The sequence below is a fragment of the Syngnathoides biaculeatus genome, chromosome 8, assembly GCF_019802595.1.
Source record: "Syngnathoides biaculeatus isolate LvHL_M chromosome 8, ASM1980259v1, whole genome shotgun sequence".
In the NCBI taxonomy this organism is placed as follows: domain Eukaryota; kingdom Metazoa; phylum Chordata; class Actinopteri; order Syngnathiformes; family Syngnathidae; genus Syngnathoides; species Syngnathoides biaculeatus.
In genome coordinates this window covers 23967036-23979376 of record NC_084647.1, presented here as the reverse complement: position 1 = coordinate 23979376, position 12341 = coordinate 23967036, and the positions used below count along the sequence as shown (strand labels likewise).

Genomic DNA, 12341 nt, shown 5'->3' with positions numbered 1-12341 from the left:
TGTCACTGCTAATTTTTGTGCGTCTCAGTTGTGGAGTTCACATGTAGTCTGTTATATACATTAATATATGTTAGTGTCCACATGATAAAGAAAAACTTGAACTCAATTTGGTCCACCACTGTAATGTTTTGGTATATTTTCTCCATCATGATTCTTTAGCTGGGTCCAGTTTCTAAACAGTTGCTCATGAGTCATCAACTCAACAGCTCGGAAGATACAGTACGTGGTTTAATTGCAGTCTTTTTTTGGGTGGGGATGGCTGAGCACAACTCCCACCCTCTGAAATCAGCATGCCCAACACTCAGAACGCTCTCCACTGAACTAAAGTGGTGTTTAAGGCTACTTTCATGCCGCAGCGCTCTTGTAAAAGAACGTTTGTTTTTGTAAAGGTACCTGGAGGCAAAATGGAGCGCGTGACTGATTTCTTTACTTGTTTGCTGACAAAATTAGGTGAGACTGTGACAAAGTTGAACAGAATTTTTCCCTCACATGCAGCTACAAATTATTGGAAAGTGAGTAGGCAAGTAGATCTTTGACAGTTCAAATTCCTTGCAATTGTACATTGAAGAATGCGGTTTGTAAACGGTGGGACTGTTTGGTCACGCAATGGTGAACCTCACCTCACCCTTGTTTGTGAGCAACTGAGTCTTTCGAGGATGCTCCTTTTACTGTAATTTCTTGTACATAATATGCTCTTGGAGAGGCTATAATGTGCACCCCCAAAGTTAACCTTGAAAATCAGGAAAATTGATGTATGATTGCAGAATCTCGATTTACTCACATCCATATGCTCAAAACTTACAGAAAGATGTGTATTTTAGTAGGATTTTCCTAGAGTTTTATTGTACATGCGCTAATGTGATTGTTACCATCCGGCGTAAAAATTGTGCCAAACATATGTGCGTTCATCTGAGAGATGACACGCTGTGGCGACCCCGAAAGGGACAAGCCGAAAGAAACTTCTTATTTTCAGAGCATTGAGACAAAGTTTGACAGTGCTGATGGCGAGGCCACTTCCCCTCTGTACTGCTACAATTTGCAGCAGCTCCTAGTTTCTTTCCCACATCCTGCTGCATGCACTTGGATGTGCTTTTTCTTGGGGGCTTTTCTCCTTCGATTTTTCTCCACACTCTCCCGTTCGATTCATTTTCATTGAACTCCTTGCTGCGTCTTGAGCAACAGTCATTGGTTTTTGTTTAAGAGCGACTGTTAGTAAACATTTCTTACCTTTTAGGTTTAAGGTATAACAAACTCACGGGTGAGCATTTATGCTCTGTAGTACAGTACATATTTAGAAATTCAACATTCCAAGAATTAATTAGTTTCTCAACATGTTGCTGACGGGATCTTTTCCCATTGTTGCTACTAGATCAGTCCACACTAGTAGCCACACTTACAGCCTTCAATCTTAAAAACAAGAGGAAAAACAGGACTTTCGTCTTTATCCATCCATCCATCCATCCATCCATCCATCCATCTTCTTCGGCACTTATCCTCACAAGTTTCGCGGGGAGTGCTGGAGCCTATCCCAGCTGTCAACAGGCAGGAGGCACCCTGAACTTGTTGCTAATCGCAGGGCACACTTTCGTCTTTAATTGCAAACAAAAACATGCAACATAGTATGACAGGATTGATAGTTAAAGGATATTAACTCTACATTCTTATCTTTTTATATAACTAAATAAATTCCATATTGTGAGAGTGTAATTGCTACAAAGTTACAGTTACAAAAAATGTTTTTTGCAATCATGTGTCATGCTCCTGGCTTCCTGCCCAGGCTGGGCGTGGCTAGCCAATCTGCCTGATCCCAGACCTTGGACCGAATAAAGGTTTCCTCTGCACTGTCTGCTTGTCTCTGGAGTCGCGCATTTGGGTCCACCCTCGAGCCCTGTTCATGACATCATGTACTGTATTACAAAAGAACCAGCAAATTTCCTCAGTGTCCCTGAACACACCTCACGCAGCTGCGACGTGGCTGCCATGAATGGCGGCCACAACCTTACTGTATCTGTTGCCGAACACGTCTATATGCCTACATATGCAAGGCTCATACATACAGTATTACATTTTGAAGGGTTTTGTCCTGGAAGTCCCTGGCACAATTGAATGGAAATGAACTTTCGTTCCAAGAGAAGAAGAGCGTTCTCAATTACATTCATTAGGCAGTTCGCTCAAAATGTGAACTAGTTCATGAACTTTTTTCATTCTGAAATGTTCAGCAACAACACTGTAGACCAATTTTTTTTATGTAGTCGATGGGCGTCATGTTCACGTGTGGTCAACACCATTTTAACCCAAGGACTCCTTGTATATGTGACAGTGGTCAAAAAAAAATCTGAATTGAACTGTAGTGTGAACAAAGCTAAAGCCAAGTGACATTGACCTTTTTGTAGATGTAGAATATTATGCCTTGGCTCAGTAAAACTCATATTAATGGGTGACACTAAAACACATCAAACTATAGTCATAATTTTTGGGAATTCACATTGACAGTCCATCATTGTAGTTGTAATAGTCCGTAATGGCAAGGGTTCCTTTTCATAGACGAGATTCCTCCATGTAGGCCAAGAGCTTTTTTGGCAGGCAGAACAAAGCCCTCATTCATTTAGGCAAAATCCTCATTATGTTTGATCTTTTACAACCTTTGAAGTCTCGGTAATGGTTATTAAGTATTCTGTAATCATTTCCTACAGGGCCATAAAATTATTTTTAAAGAATTAAATGAATAAGAATGACACTTTAAATTGCCCCTAGGTGTGATTGTGGGTGCGTCTGTTTGTCTCCATGTGCCCTGAGATTGGCTGGCAACCAGTTCAGGGTGTACCCTGCCTTCTGCCCGTTGACAGCTGGGATAGGCGCCAGCACTCCCCCGCGACCCTCATGAGGATAAGCGGCAAAGGAAAATGGTTGGATGAATAAATGAGAATGATTTGTATGCAGCACAGTGGATGAAACTCTGCCTTAGTGGTTAGCGTTTGCATGTCCTCCCCCATCCTGGCATTTGTTTTCAATGGGTACGGCGGGGTCCTTGCACATTCCAATGCACGTTCAGTTTTGTTGAAGACCCTAAAATGTCCATAGGTATGAATTTCTGTGATAGGTTGAATGGTTGGCGATTAGTCCAGATTGAACTCTGTGATCTGCCCAAACTCAGCTGGGATCAGCTCCAACTCACTCACAACCTAAAGAGGACACGTGCAATAAAAGATGGCTGGCTGGCTGGATGGATGGATATACAATACTTTTTCTTTCTAGCAGGTTTTCTGTCTTTCCTGATGTTGTTGTCACTGCTCTAATTCCTACCGACCATTTCCAACATTGAACTTTAATAACATGTCTGATTCTTCTCCCGCAAAATCCGGCCACATTCCATCGATTTCATGCCTCTGCTCTTATCCGACTGGATCCTGTTTACATTGCAAATGCTTTTCACCGTTCACATTCAAGTGATGAGGTCTGCCTTCAAAACAGGCTGCTTGGACCCTAGACCAGTCAATAAAGAGGGTAAACACACAAAAGACTTGTCATATATTTACAGAGATGAGATGGAGAACTGAGGTAAAGGCAGATTGGAAAGGCAATAAACTGACTAGTGTTAGAGAAAAGAAACCTGTCGGGGTTGGGAGTTAGAGTTATGGTGCCCTGGCTTGTGGCTGACTGTCACAGAGATGGAGAGTTGAAGGACTATTATCAGAGAGGAAGGAGGCCTGACAGTGACAGCAGAAAGGAACCTTACCTGATAAAAACTTATCTTCACCTTTATTTGGTTTATGCTTTATCCTCTCGACTCTCATTTACCGTATTTACCATTAAGTAACTGTGATAAAAGATTTTAGGAAATGATTGTTGGGTCATTGCATATTGAAGCAATTGAGGCAGACTGGAGTGCAGTAGATTGTGGTCAGGGTGACTCCGAAAGAGGCTGGCATTGGCTCCACCCTCCTCACATGACTTTCAGCAAGTGTATAAACTAGATGGTTGAATAGTGCAGTATTCAGTGACAGTGTTCACTATTCCTGCTAAATAGTGTCTCAAGTGCTATTTGTTATGCCATCTGGAGGTTATGTTAAAGTGTACAAGCAACAGCTGATGGGAGACCAATGATGGGGAGGTGTTCCAGGCATGTCCCACCGGGTGGAGAACCCGGGGGCGACCCAGGACACGCTGGAGGGATTACGTCTATTGGGTGGCTTGTGACCATCTCGGGATCCCTCTGGAAGAGCTGAGTGAAGTGGTTGGGGAGAGGGAAGTCAGGGCAACTGTGCTAAAGCTACTGCCCCCGCAACCCGACCTCAAATAAATGGTAGAAAATGGATGGATGGATATGTAGATTCCAAAAAACACAACATCAAGCAAGAAACCTTTCATCTTGGGTGAAACTCCATCATGCCATCCTAGCAATGTACCTGTCATGCACGGTCATCTAACGTGCTGGGCGGATTTCTTTGGGTGGAGAGGGAAGAGGGCCCAGGTGGGGAGTGGAGTAAGGCAATACATACAAATCGTGCTCACAGTTTGAAAATTGCATTCTCTACCCTTTAAATGTATGCTTGTTTTGTTTCATACTTAACGGACAGGAACTACAGACACCCAAGTAGGTATACAAGCAATGTTTAGTCCCATAAAATCTCCACATTAACATCCATCCATCCATCAATTTTCAAAGCCGCTTATCCTCACGATGATCTTGGGAGTGCTGGAGCCTATTGCAGCTACTACTGGGCAGGGAATACCCTAAACTGGTTGCCAACCAATCGCAGGGCACATAGAGACAGACAAAAGTCACACTCACAATCACACTTAATAGTCACGAATTCATGTGTCATCATCCTGCCCACTTTAACACATAATTCTTAAAATGTTAAAAGGTCCTCCAGTAATAGTCTGGGTTTGAAATCCAAAATTTTTAATGAACAAAAAATGTCATCTGTGAATTTCTTTTACATGGAGCCAAATTACAGCAAAGTTCATCTCACGCAAATTTTTATTATTGAGTTGGTTTCAGGAGCACAGTGCTTCAGCTGGTAAAGCGTTGGCCTCAAAGGTCTAAGGACCCGGGTTCGATCCCAGACCCACCTGTGTGGAGTTTGCATGTTCTCCCCATGCCTGCATGGGTTTCCTCCGGGCACTCCAATTTCCTCCCACATCCCAAAAAACATGCAACATTAATTGGACACTCTATATTGCCCCTCGGTGTGATTGTGAGTGCGGCTGTTTGTCTCAATGTGCCCTGTGATTAGCTGGCAACCAGTTCAGGGTGTACCCCACCTCTTGCCCGTTGACAGCTGGGATAGGGTCCAGCACTCCCCACGACCCTGGCGACGATAAGCGGCTAAGAAAATGGATGGAGTTGGTTTCACAAGGAGCACACTGCTTATACATCTAGTAGGAGTGAAAATAAAAAGAAATGATGAAGCTGACCAACATATCTCTTCTCGCTCTCCGTGGATGCCTTGCTTTTTAGTGAGTTGGCTTATACGAAAGCCCCATCACTGCTATATAAAGTGATCCCAAATGGTGTTTGCACAATTTTTTGGTATGCATATAGATTCTGACAGTTGGGATGCCTTCCCTCGTGCTATGTTATTGAATGAGTGGCATCTCCTCCATCCGTTTATAACACAGCAGGAAACTTTCCAGCAATTCACTTAATTTCATCTCCTGTGCTCACACTGTGCGCCTCCTCTGGTTTCCATCCTTCTCTCTCTCCCTCCCTCCCTCCCTCTCTCTTCTGCCACTTTGGAAACAATCTGAAGCTGGTGAGAGGCCCGTCTGCGCACGTTGCCATAGCAACGCAGTATTAATGGTGGCAACAAGCGTGACCTGAAGATTCCGTTTGAGGGCGTCTGGCAGCTAGGGGGGGAGCGAGGGATAGGGAGACAGAGAGAAAGAGGGTGAAAACCTTCAACTCATTTTTGGCCTCTAATTTGCTTTACTCGCACTTGTACTGATTCATCAGCGTGCACACTCTTTTTTTTTTTTTTTTTTTACGCCGCCAATAACAAGGCTCAATGGACATTTGATGGAGCAGGTTGGCCTGGGGAATCTAATCTGACTCCTTAACACGCACACACACTGAAACACACACAAACCAGCCTGCTTTCTATTCTGGCTGTGACGGTGGGTCTGCTGACCTCATGAGGGGTTTCTATGGTTACCCTCTTCCATAACCTTTATACCCCTGTGAGTGTAAAAGTTCCAGAGCATCCAAAACAAAAGAAAACACCCAGCAAATTTCAAGAGAGGGATTACTTTTTGCAACCACATTTAGTAGTTACATGTTGTTGCTGAAACACATACAACCTAAAATATACTTTTGGAAGCCCATCTGTGATTGTCATGCATCCTTGGGAAGTTCCAGGTTATTTATTTTGTTTTTGTATTTTATTCTATTTTCCCATTTTTTTCTAATTTGTGAATTGTTCCATTTGTATTTGTTGTACTGTTGTCATTTAAATTTGATTTCATTTTATGTAAGGCTTCATAGTTAGTGTTCCTCTCAAAGACCAACCCTCTTATTGTATCTCTCCAGTGTCCTTTGTTCTTTTGAAAAGCGGTATAAAATTCCCATATCTTATTTTTTATTTAAAATGGATTTTGCATCAAAACCGCTGAATGGCTTGTCGGCACCACGCTACCCACTATTGAGGACTTGCACGCACCGCGAGCTAGGTGCAGAGCAGGCCGGATCCCTTCAGATCCTCCGCATTCTGGCCACCAGCTCTTCCAGCTCCTTCCGTCGGGTAAGCACTACCAATCGATGGAAGTCATAACTAGCAGGCATTCATACAGTCGGCCCCCCCACCCCCACCCCCTGGCAATTCGGTCATTACATGGCTCTGGATGTTGTGTTGCTGTCCTGATTGACATGCCTCTGCGACATTGGGGACAGCGTCTCTAGATTGGCAGAGTGGGCTTGTCAGAGGGTGTGTGTCCTCACTACAGGGGCATCACACTCCTCAGGATCCTCAATAAGGTTGATTCAGGGGTGCTGGAGAATAGGATCTGTCGGGATTTCCAATTGCAGATTTGGGAGGAGCACTGTAGTTTTCGTCCTGGTCGAGAAACGCTGGATTGAGCTCTACACCCTCGGTAGGGTCCTCGAGGGTGCATGGGATTTCGCCCAACTAGTCTACATGTGTTTTGTGGATCGGAGAACACGTTCAAGCTCGACAGGTGGATCACTGCATCGTATGCAATGATGTAGACTTTGTATTGGAAGCTCTCAATTTACTGGTGGAGCTATGTTCCTACCATAACCTATGGTTACAAGCTGTGGGTCATGACTGAAGGAACAAGATCCCAGATACAAGCGGCTGAAATGAGTTTCCTCCACAGGGTGAGAACCTCGGTCATCCAGGAGGGGCTCAGAGTAGAGCTGCTGCTCCTCTGCATTGAGAGGAGCCAGATGAGGTGGCTGGGGAATCTGATTCGGATGCCTCCCGGATGTCTTCCTGGTGAGGTTTTCCGGGCACGTCTCACCCAGGAAATGACCCACGACAGATTGGAGGACCATGTCTTAAGCTTTATTTTAACTGAACCTGTAAATGAGTGTATGTGCGTCAAATAATGTATTTTCAGCTTCGTTTTTGTTGATTAAGTAAGATCGTCTTTTAATGTTTCCTTGTTTCCTGTGCCTCATTAACATATGAAGACCTAGCTCTTTTTTGACATCAAGATGATGAATTACTTCCTTCTAAAATGGCAACTAATGCTCTAGGGTAGTGTGTGTGGCTGGCTGGGTGGGTGTAACCAATTAGTTTCCCCCTTGCTGTAAAAATAAATTACCTTTGTGTCTAATTTGAGTCTTCCCTATGGTTCAAATTTAGATTAATCTGCTTTGTGTATTGAAAATATGTAAATCCAAAGTGGGAAAGTTTTGTTGCTGTTCTTTTTTCAGTATCGTCTCATATATTGTACCGCTGTACTTCATGCAAGCAGTCACTAAATATTCTGTGAAATAATTCGTGCCTTTGTGGTGCTTTTTTGCCCTCAAGTGGCCGCTGGATTTATACCTCACATTCCACAGTGTGTCACTTGCTATTATTATTCCTCGGTCCACAATTAAAGTATGTCTTGGTCACCTAAATTTCCACAATAAGGAGGAAGGGGAAGTTTAACTGAGATAGGAGATAATAGTAGTCAATGTTGATCTGTTTGTATGGCATTATAAGATTTTCATTTTGACAAAATCAGTCATCGCAACAGAACATAGATTCATTTTTAAAATCTATATTTTGCAACACATCTAATATCTATTCAATGGCAGATGTATTTTTTATTTTCCCTAAATTGTGCACTAAGGAAAGTTTTTAAAAAGTGATTTATATGGCCCATAAAGGCAAATCTCAGGTACTCGGCATGTTGTAGAAGGATTTGTGAGTTCAATTAAAAAAGTGAAATGTATTACACAGATTCTTTATGTAGGAAGGTAATTTCATGGAGCCTTGTGTAATATTAAAACAATTTTGAGATGATGAATTTTGGATGTTCGTTATGAAACCGAACAAAAGGGCACGGGAAATGATCTAATTTTACTTCATTGGACAGAAAGTAATTTATCGACAAAAAAGGTATTTTTGTTCTTATACCTTTGCTGGCAATGTTTGACAGGCTGAATAATTAAATTTCACTGGATGGCAGAAGGCACAATTAAACTGTATTCACTAAACAGGCCCAGATTTTACACACAGTACATTTTTAAGTAAATAGAGATCATATTATTATTAAGATAAGATTAAGATAGGCTAAGATGGAAAAATATGACATGCTGTGGCAACCGCTAAAATGGAGAAGCTGAAAGGAAAAGAGGAAAAATCAGTAATTATTATTATTATTGTTTTTGTTGTTGTTATGGGGGGCATGGTGGATCAGCTGGTAAAGCGTTGGTCTCACAGTTCAAAGGTCCTGGGTTCAATCCCGGCCCTTCCTGTGTGGAGTTTGAATGTTCTCCCCGTGCCAGCGTGGGTTTCCTCCGGGCACTCCGGTTTCCTCCCACATCACAAAAACATGCAACATTAATTGGACCCTCTAAATTGCCCGTATGTGTGATTGTGAGTGCGACTGTAGTCTGTCTCCATGTGCCCTGCGATTGGCTGGCAACCAGTTCAGTGTGTACCCTGCCTCCTGCCCATTGACAGCTGGGATAGGCACTGCAAAGAAAATGGATAGATGGATGAATGTTGTTGTTATATGTGAATTTCTACACCACTTATCCTCACTACGGTCACAAGCGTAGTGGAGCCCATCCCAGCTGTCTTCAGGCAAGAGGCGACGTACCCCCTGAACTGGTTTCCAGCCAGTTGCAGGGCACATATAAGTAACCAGTCATTCACACCTACGGGCAATTTAGAGTCTTCAATTAGACTATTTTTGGAATATAGGAGGAAACCGGAGTACCTGGAGTAAATCCATACTGGCCCAGGGAGAACATGTAAATTCCACGGAGGTGAGGTCGAATTATTAAACTGTGAGACAGTTTTGATAACCTGTCATCCACCTTGTCGCGTATTATTATTATTATTATTATTATTATTATTTACATTTAAATGTATAAATATTTTGTGACAATTTGTTATAGTTTTTAAATGGTGTGGTGTGATATTTTTTTCCATCGGAAAAATATTGCCTGTACAGTATAGATTTATGACTCTAATTAGCCAAACCTTTTCATCTATGCCATTTAATGTGGGCTGATGAGGTGCAGGGAGACCTTCCTTGTTGCTTGCAGCTTTAATTTGTTGTTGATATTATTATGATCATTAAAGAAGACAAGTGTGTCCATATTTTTGTAGCACCTGTAGGTTGACTTCCTCCCTTTACTCAATGTCATGTTGGTATCTTGAGATGACAAGAAAAGCGAATCAGCAGCGCCCTTGCTGTTAGAAGCCAAGTACTGTACTCCACTTTGCTTTAATTTTTTCGAAGTAATCAATAATCAATACCAAACTGAAATATTGATAGGTTGATCGGTAATTAGGCCCATACCTCATCACTTTCGTGGACAACTAACGACATTTTCAACAGAGGGTCTGATAATACAGATGTTCGGCTTGAAACTGATACATCAATACCTCTAACACCAGATACAGTATTGGTCTATAATCAATTCTCAAAATCAAAATGTCGATCATTTTGAGACTTTGCCAACACCAGTTTGAATTTTAGTCAGGGTCTGATCTGAAAGGATATTGGTGGTACCAGATACCCTGATTGGAAGTGTGTTTTTATCCACATCAGCTTGGTTAAACTGTTTCTTCTAGTCTGTAAACAGCAAAATGACAATTCTTTCCACGAGGGCTTTATTTATTCATCTCTCGTTATTTATATTGGCTTGATTAAGATCGCTGTACTCAATTGTACCGCTGTGCTTTATTTTGGGTTTCATGGTTAAACAGATGAAAAAAGTGTGCATTTGGGAAATTGTGCCCTTCAAGTTATAAACTTGCCCCCAAAAAATCTGTGCGGCGTTTGCATTGTGGGAATGGGAAGAAGACAGCAGGCGGACGCCAAACGTGCTGTTTGTCTTTATGAAGTTGTTATAAGGCTTGGATTTGTTTCATGACTGTGAAAGTGTTACCGACGTGTTTGTCAATTCTCCTCAGAAACAAAAGCTGAACTGGAGGATCTTATGGCAGACATCAAGACACTGGCCAATAAAGTGCGCTCCAAATTAAAGAGTAAGGTTAATTCTTCTTTGTTTTTTTATTTTTTGCTGTTTGAGGTATTAAAATGATCATAAGTACTCACTTTCTATCAATCAATAAACCAATCAATCCAAGCTTTAAAAAGGACACACAAAAGCAAAAGGTCCATGTCACAACAACAGAATATCACCACAGAATGAGTTTCATATACATTCATTTGACATTACATACTAAGAAAGCGTAACTCCATTAGCTGGGTGTTGTTATTCCTTGCTAATGTCTGTGAACTGAAATAACCCTACCTGTTTTACTCTGAATTTAGGCATTCAATTTCAGACAGCGAATTTTAGTCAGTTGAATCTCTGGAGACTGAAAATATTGCATTTTAATTTTGAAAGTTTTTTTTTTTTTTTAAATGGCGAATTTAATATTGAAACGTTAAACTGAAGTACAGCTATTGAAAATGCAATCACTTTGGAATAACAATGTGAATTTTAAAATGTCAAAATATGTATTAAAAAATACAATGTAAAATTTTCAGTGTCATTTTTAATTAAAACCCTAGTGGCACATATTTACTTCCATATATGGGCGGCACGGTGGCTCAGCTGTAAAGCATTGCACTACGCCTCCTGCTCAAAGATAGCTGGGATAGGCTCCCGCACTCCCACGATCCTTGTGAGGATAAGCGGTTCAGAAAATGGGTGGATGGATGTGTATACATGTCTTTATTGTCTTTTTGTAAATGTCTGTTTTCATGCGTGTCTTTTTGTCTTCCAGGCATTCTGCATACGATTGAGCAGGAAGAAAGTCAGAACAGGTCGTCAGCTGATTTGAGGATACGCAAGACACAAGTAGACTTTCACAGTCAATAAACTGCTGACATTTTATTAGATTATTATAACATTATTGCTTTCTTTTTTTTCTTGGCTTATTGTGTGGATTTCTTGGCTTAAGGGGAAAGAAAAGTGTGATAGCTGAAAATGAGAATCTATTTAAAAATAAATGTGTGAATGCTGCTTATTACAATAGAAGTATTATGAAATGCTGATATATATTTTTTTATTACTGTCATTTGGTCTAAAAATGTAATTTCCAAGAGTGGCCTTGCCAAGAAAGCAGCGTACACAGACAATTTCAATAAAGTCAATATAATCGAAACACTAATAATAAAAAACAAGTTATATGTAGAGGTGAGAAAATACATAAAAACATTAACAAGTATAAAAGAAAAAAATAGACATTTACCAATAAATGTGTCTAATATTAGATTTATATGTATAGGTTTTCTTTATGTTTGGGATAATAAAAATCACATTTCAAGCATCTTTGCCAAGAGAACAACAATTTAAAAATCATTTGGAGCAGACATTTAAGAAATTGTACTTACATACATTTTACAAAATAAAATAAATACACAAACATAATTTATTATAAAATGAAGTTATATATTGTAAAATATTTATTATTTTAGGTGAATTTTATTTTATAAATTGTATGGCATCATTGGCTATACACATTTTATTTGTATATTAATAAAAAAATTAATTCCCATGAGCTCAGTACCTGTGGGAGGGCCCAAGGGGTTCGGGTGCAAAGTGAGCGTCCAGTGGCGTCCACACACAGCTGGGGCTCTGGTTCCAGTCCTTTTGAAGTGTTTGGATTTTTTTTTTCCCCACTCGGGAGTTGCCTTCT

The 12341-nt window shown here is 40.9% G+C and overlaps 1 protein-coding gene across 1 annotated transcript in view; it reads left to right on the top strand.

Moving 5' to 3' along the window:
• Positions 1-12341, top strand: part of stx1a (syntaxin 1A (brain)) — a 61867-nt gene that overhangs the window by 29556 nt on the left and 19970 nt on the right. The window contains exons 6-7 of the mRNA XM_061827962.1: positions 10605-10679; positions 11427-11500. Of these exons, the coding sequence (XP_061683946.1) occupies positions 10605-10679; positions 11427-11500 (149 nt within the window). The remainder of the gene's footprint in view (positions 1-10604; positions 10680-11426; positions 11501-12341) is intronic.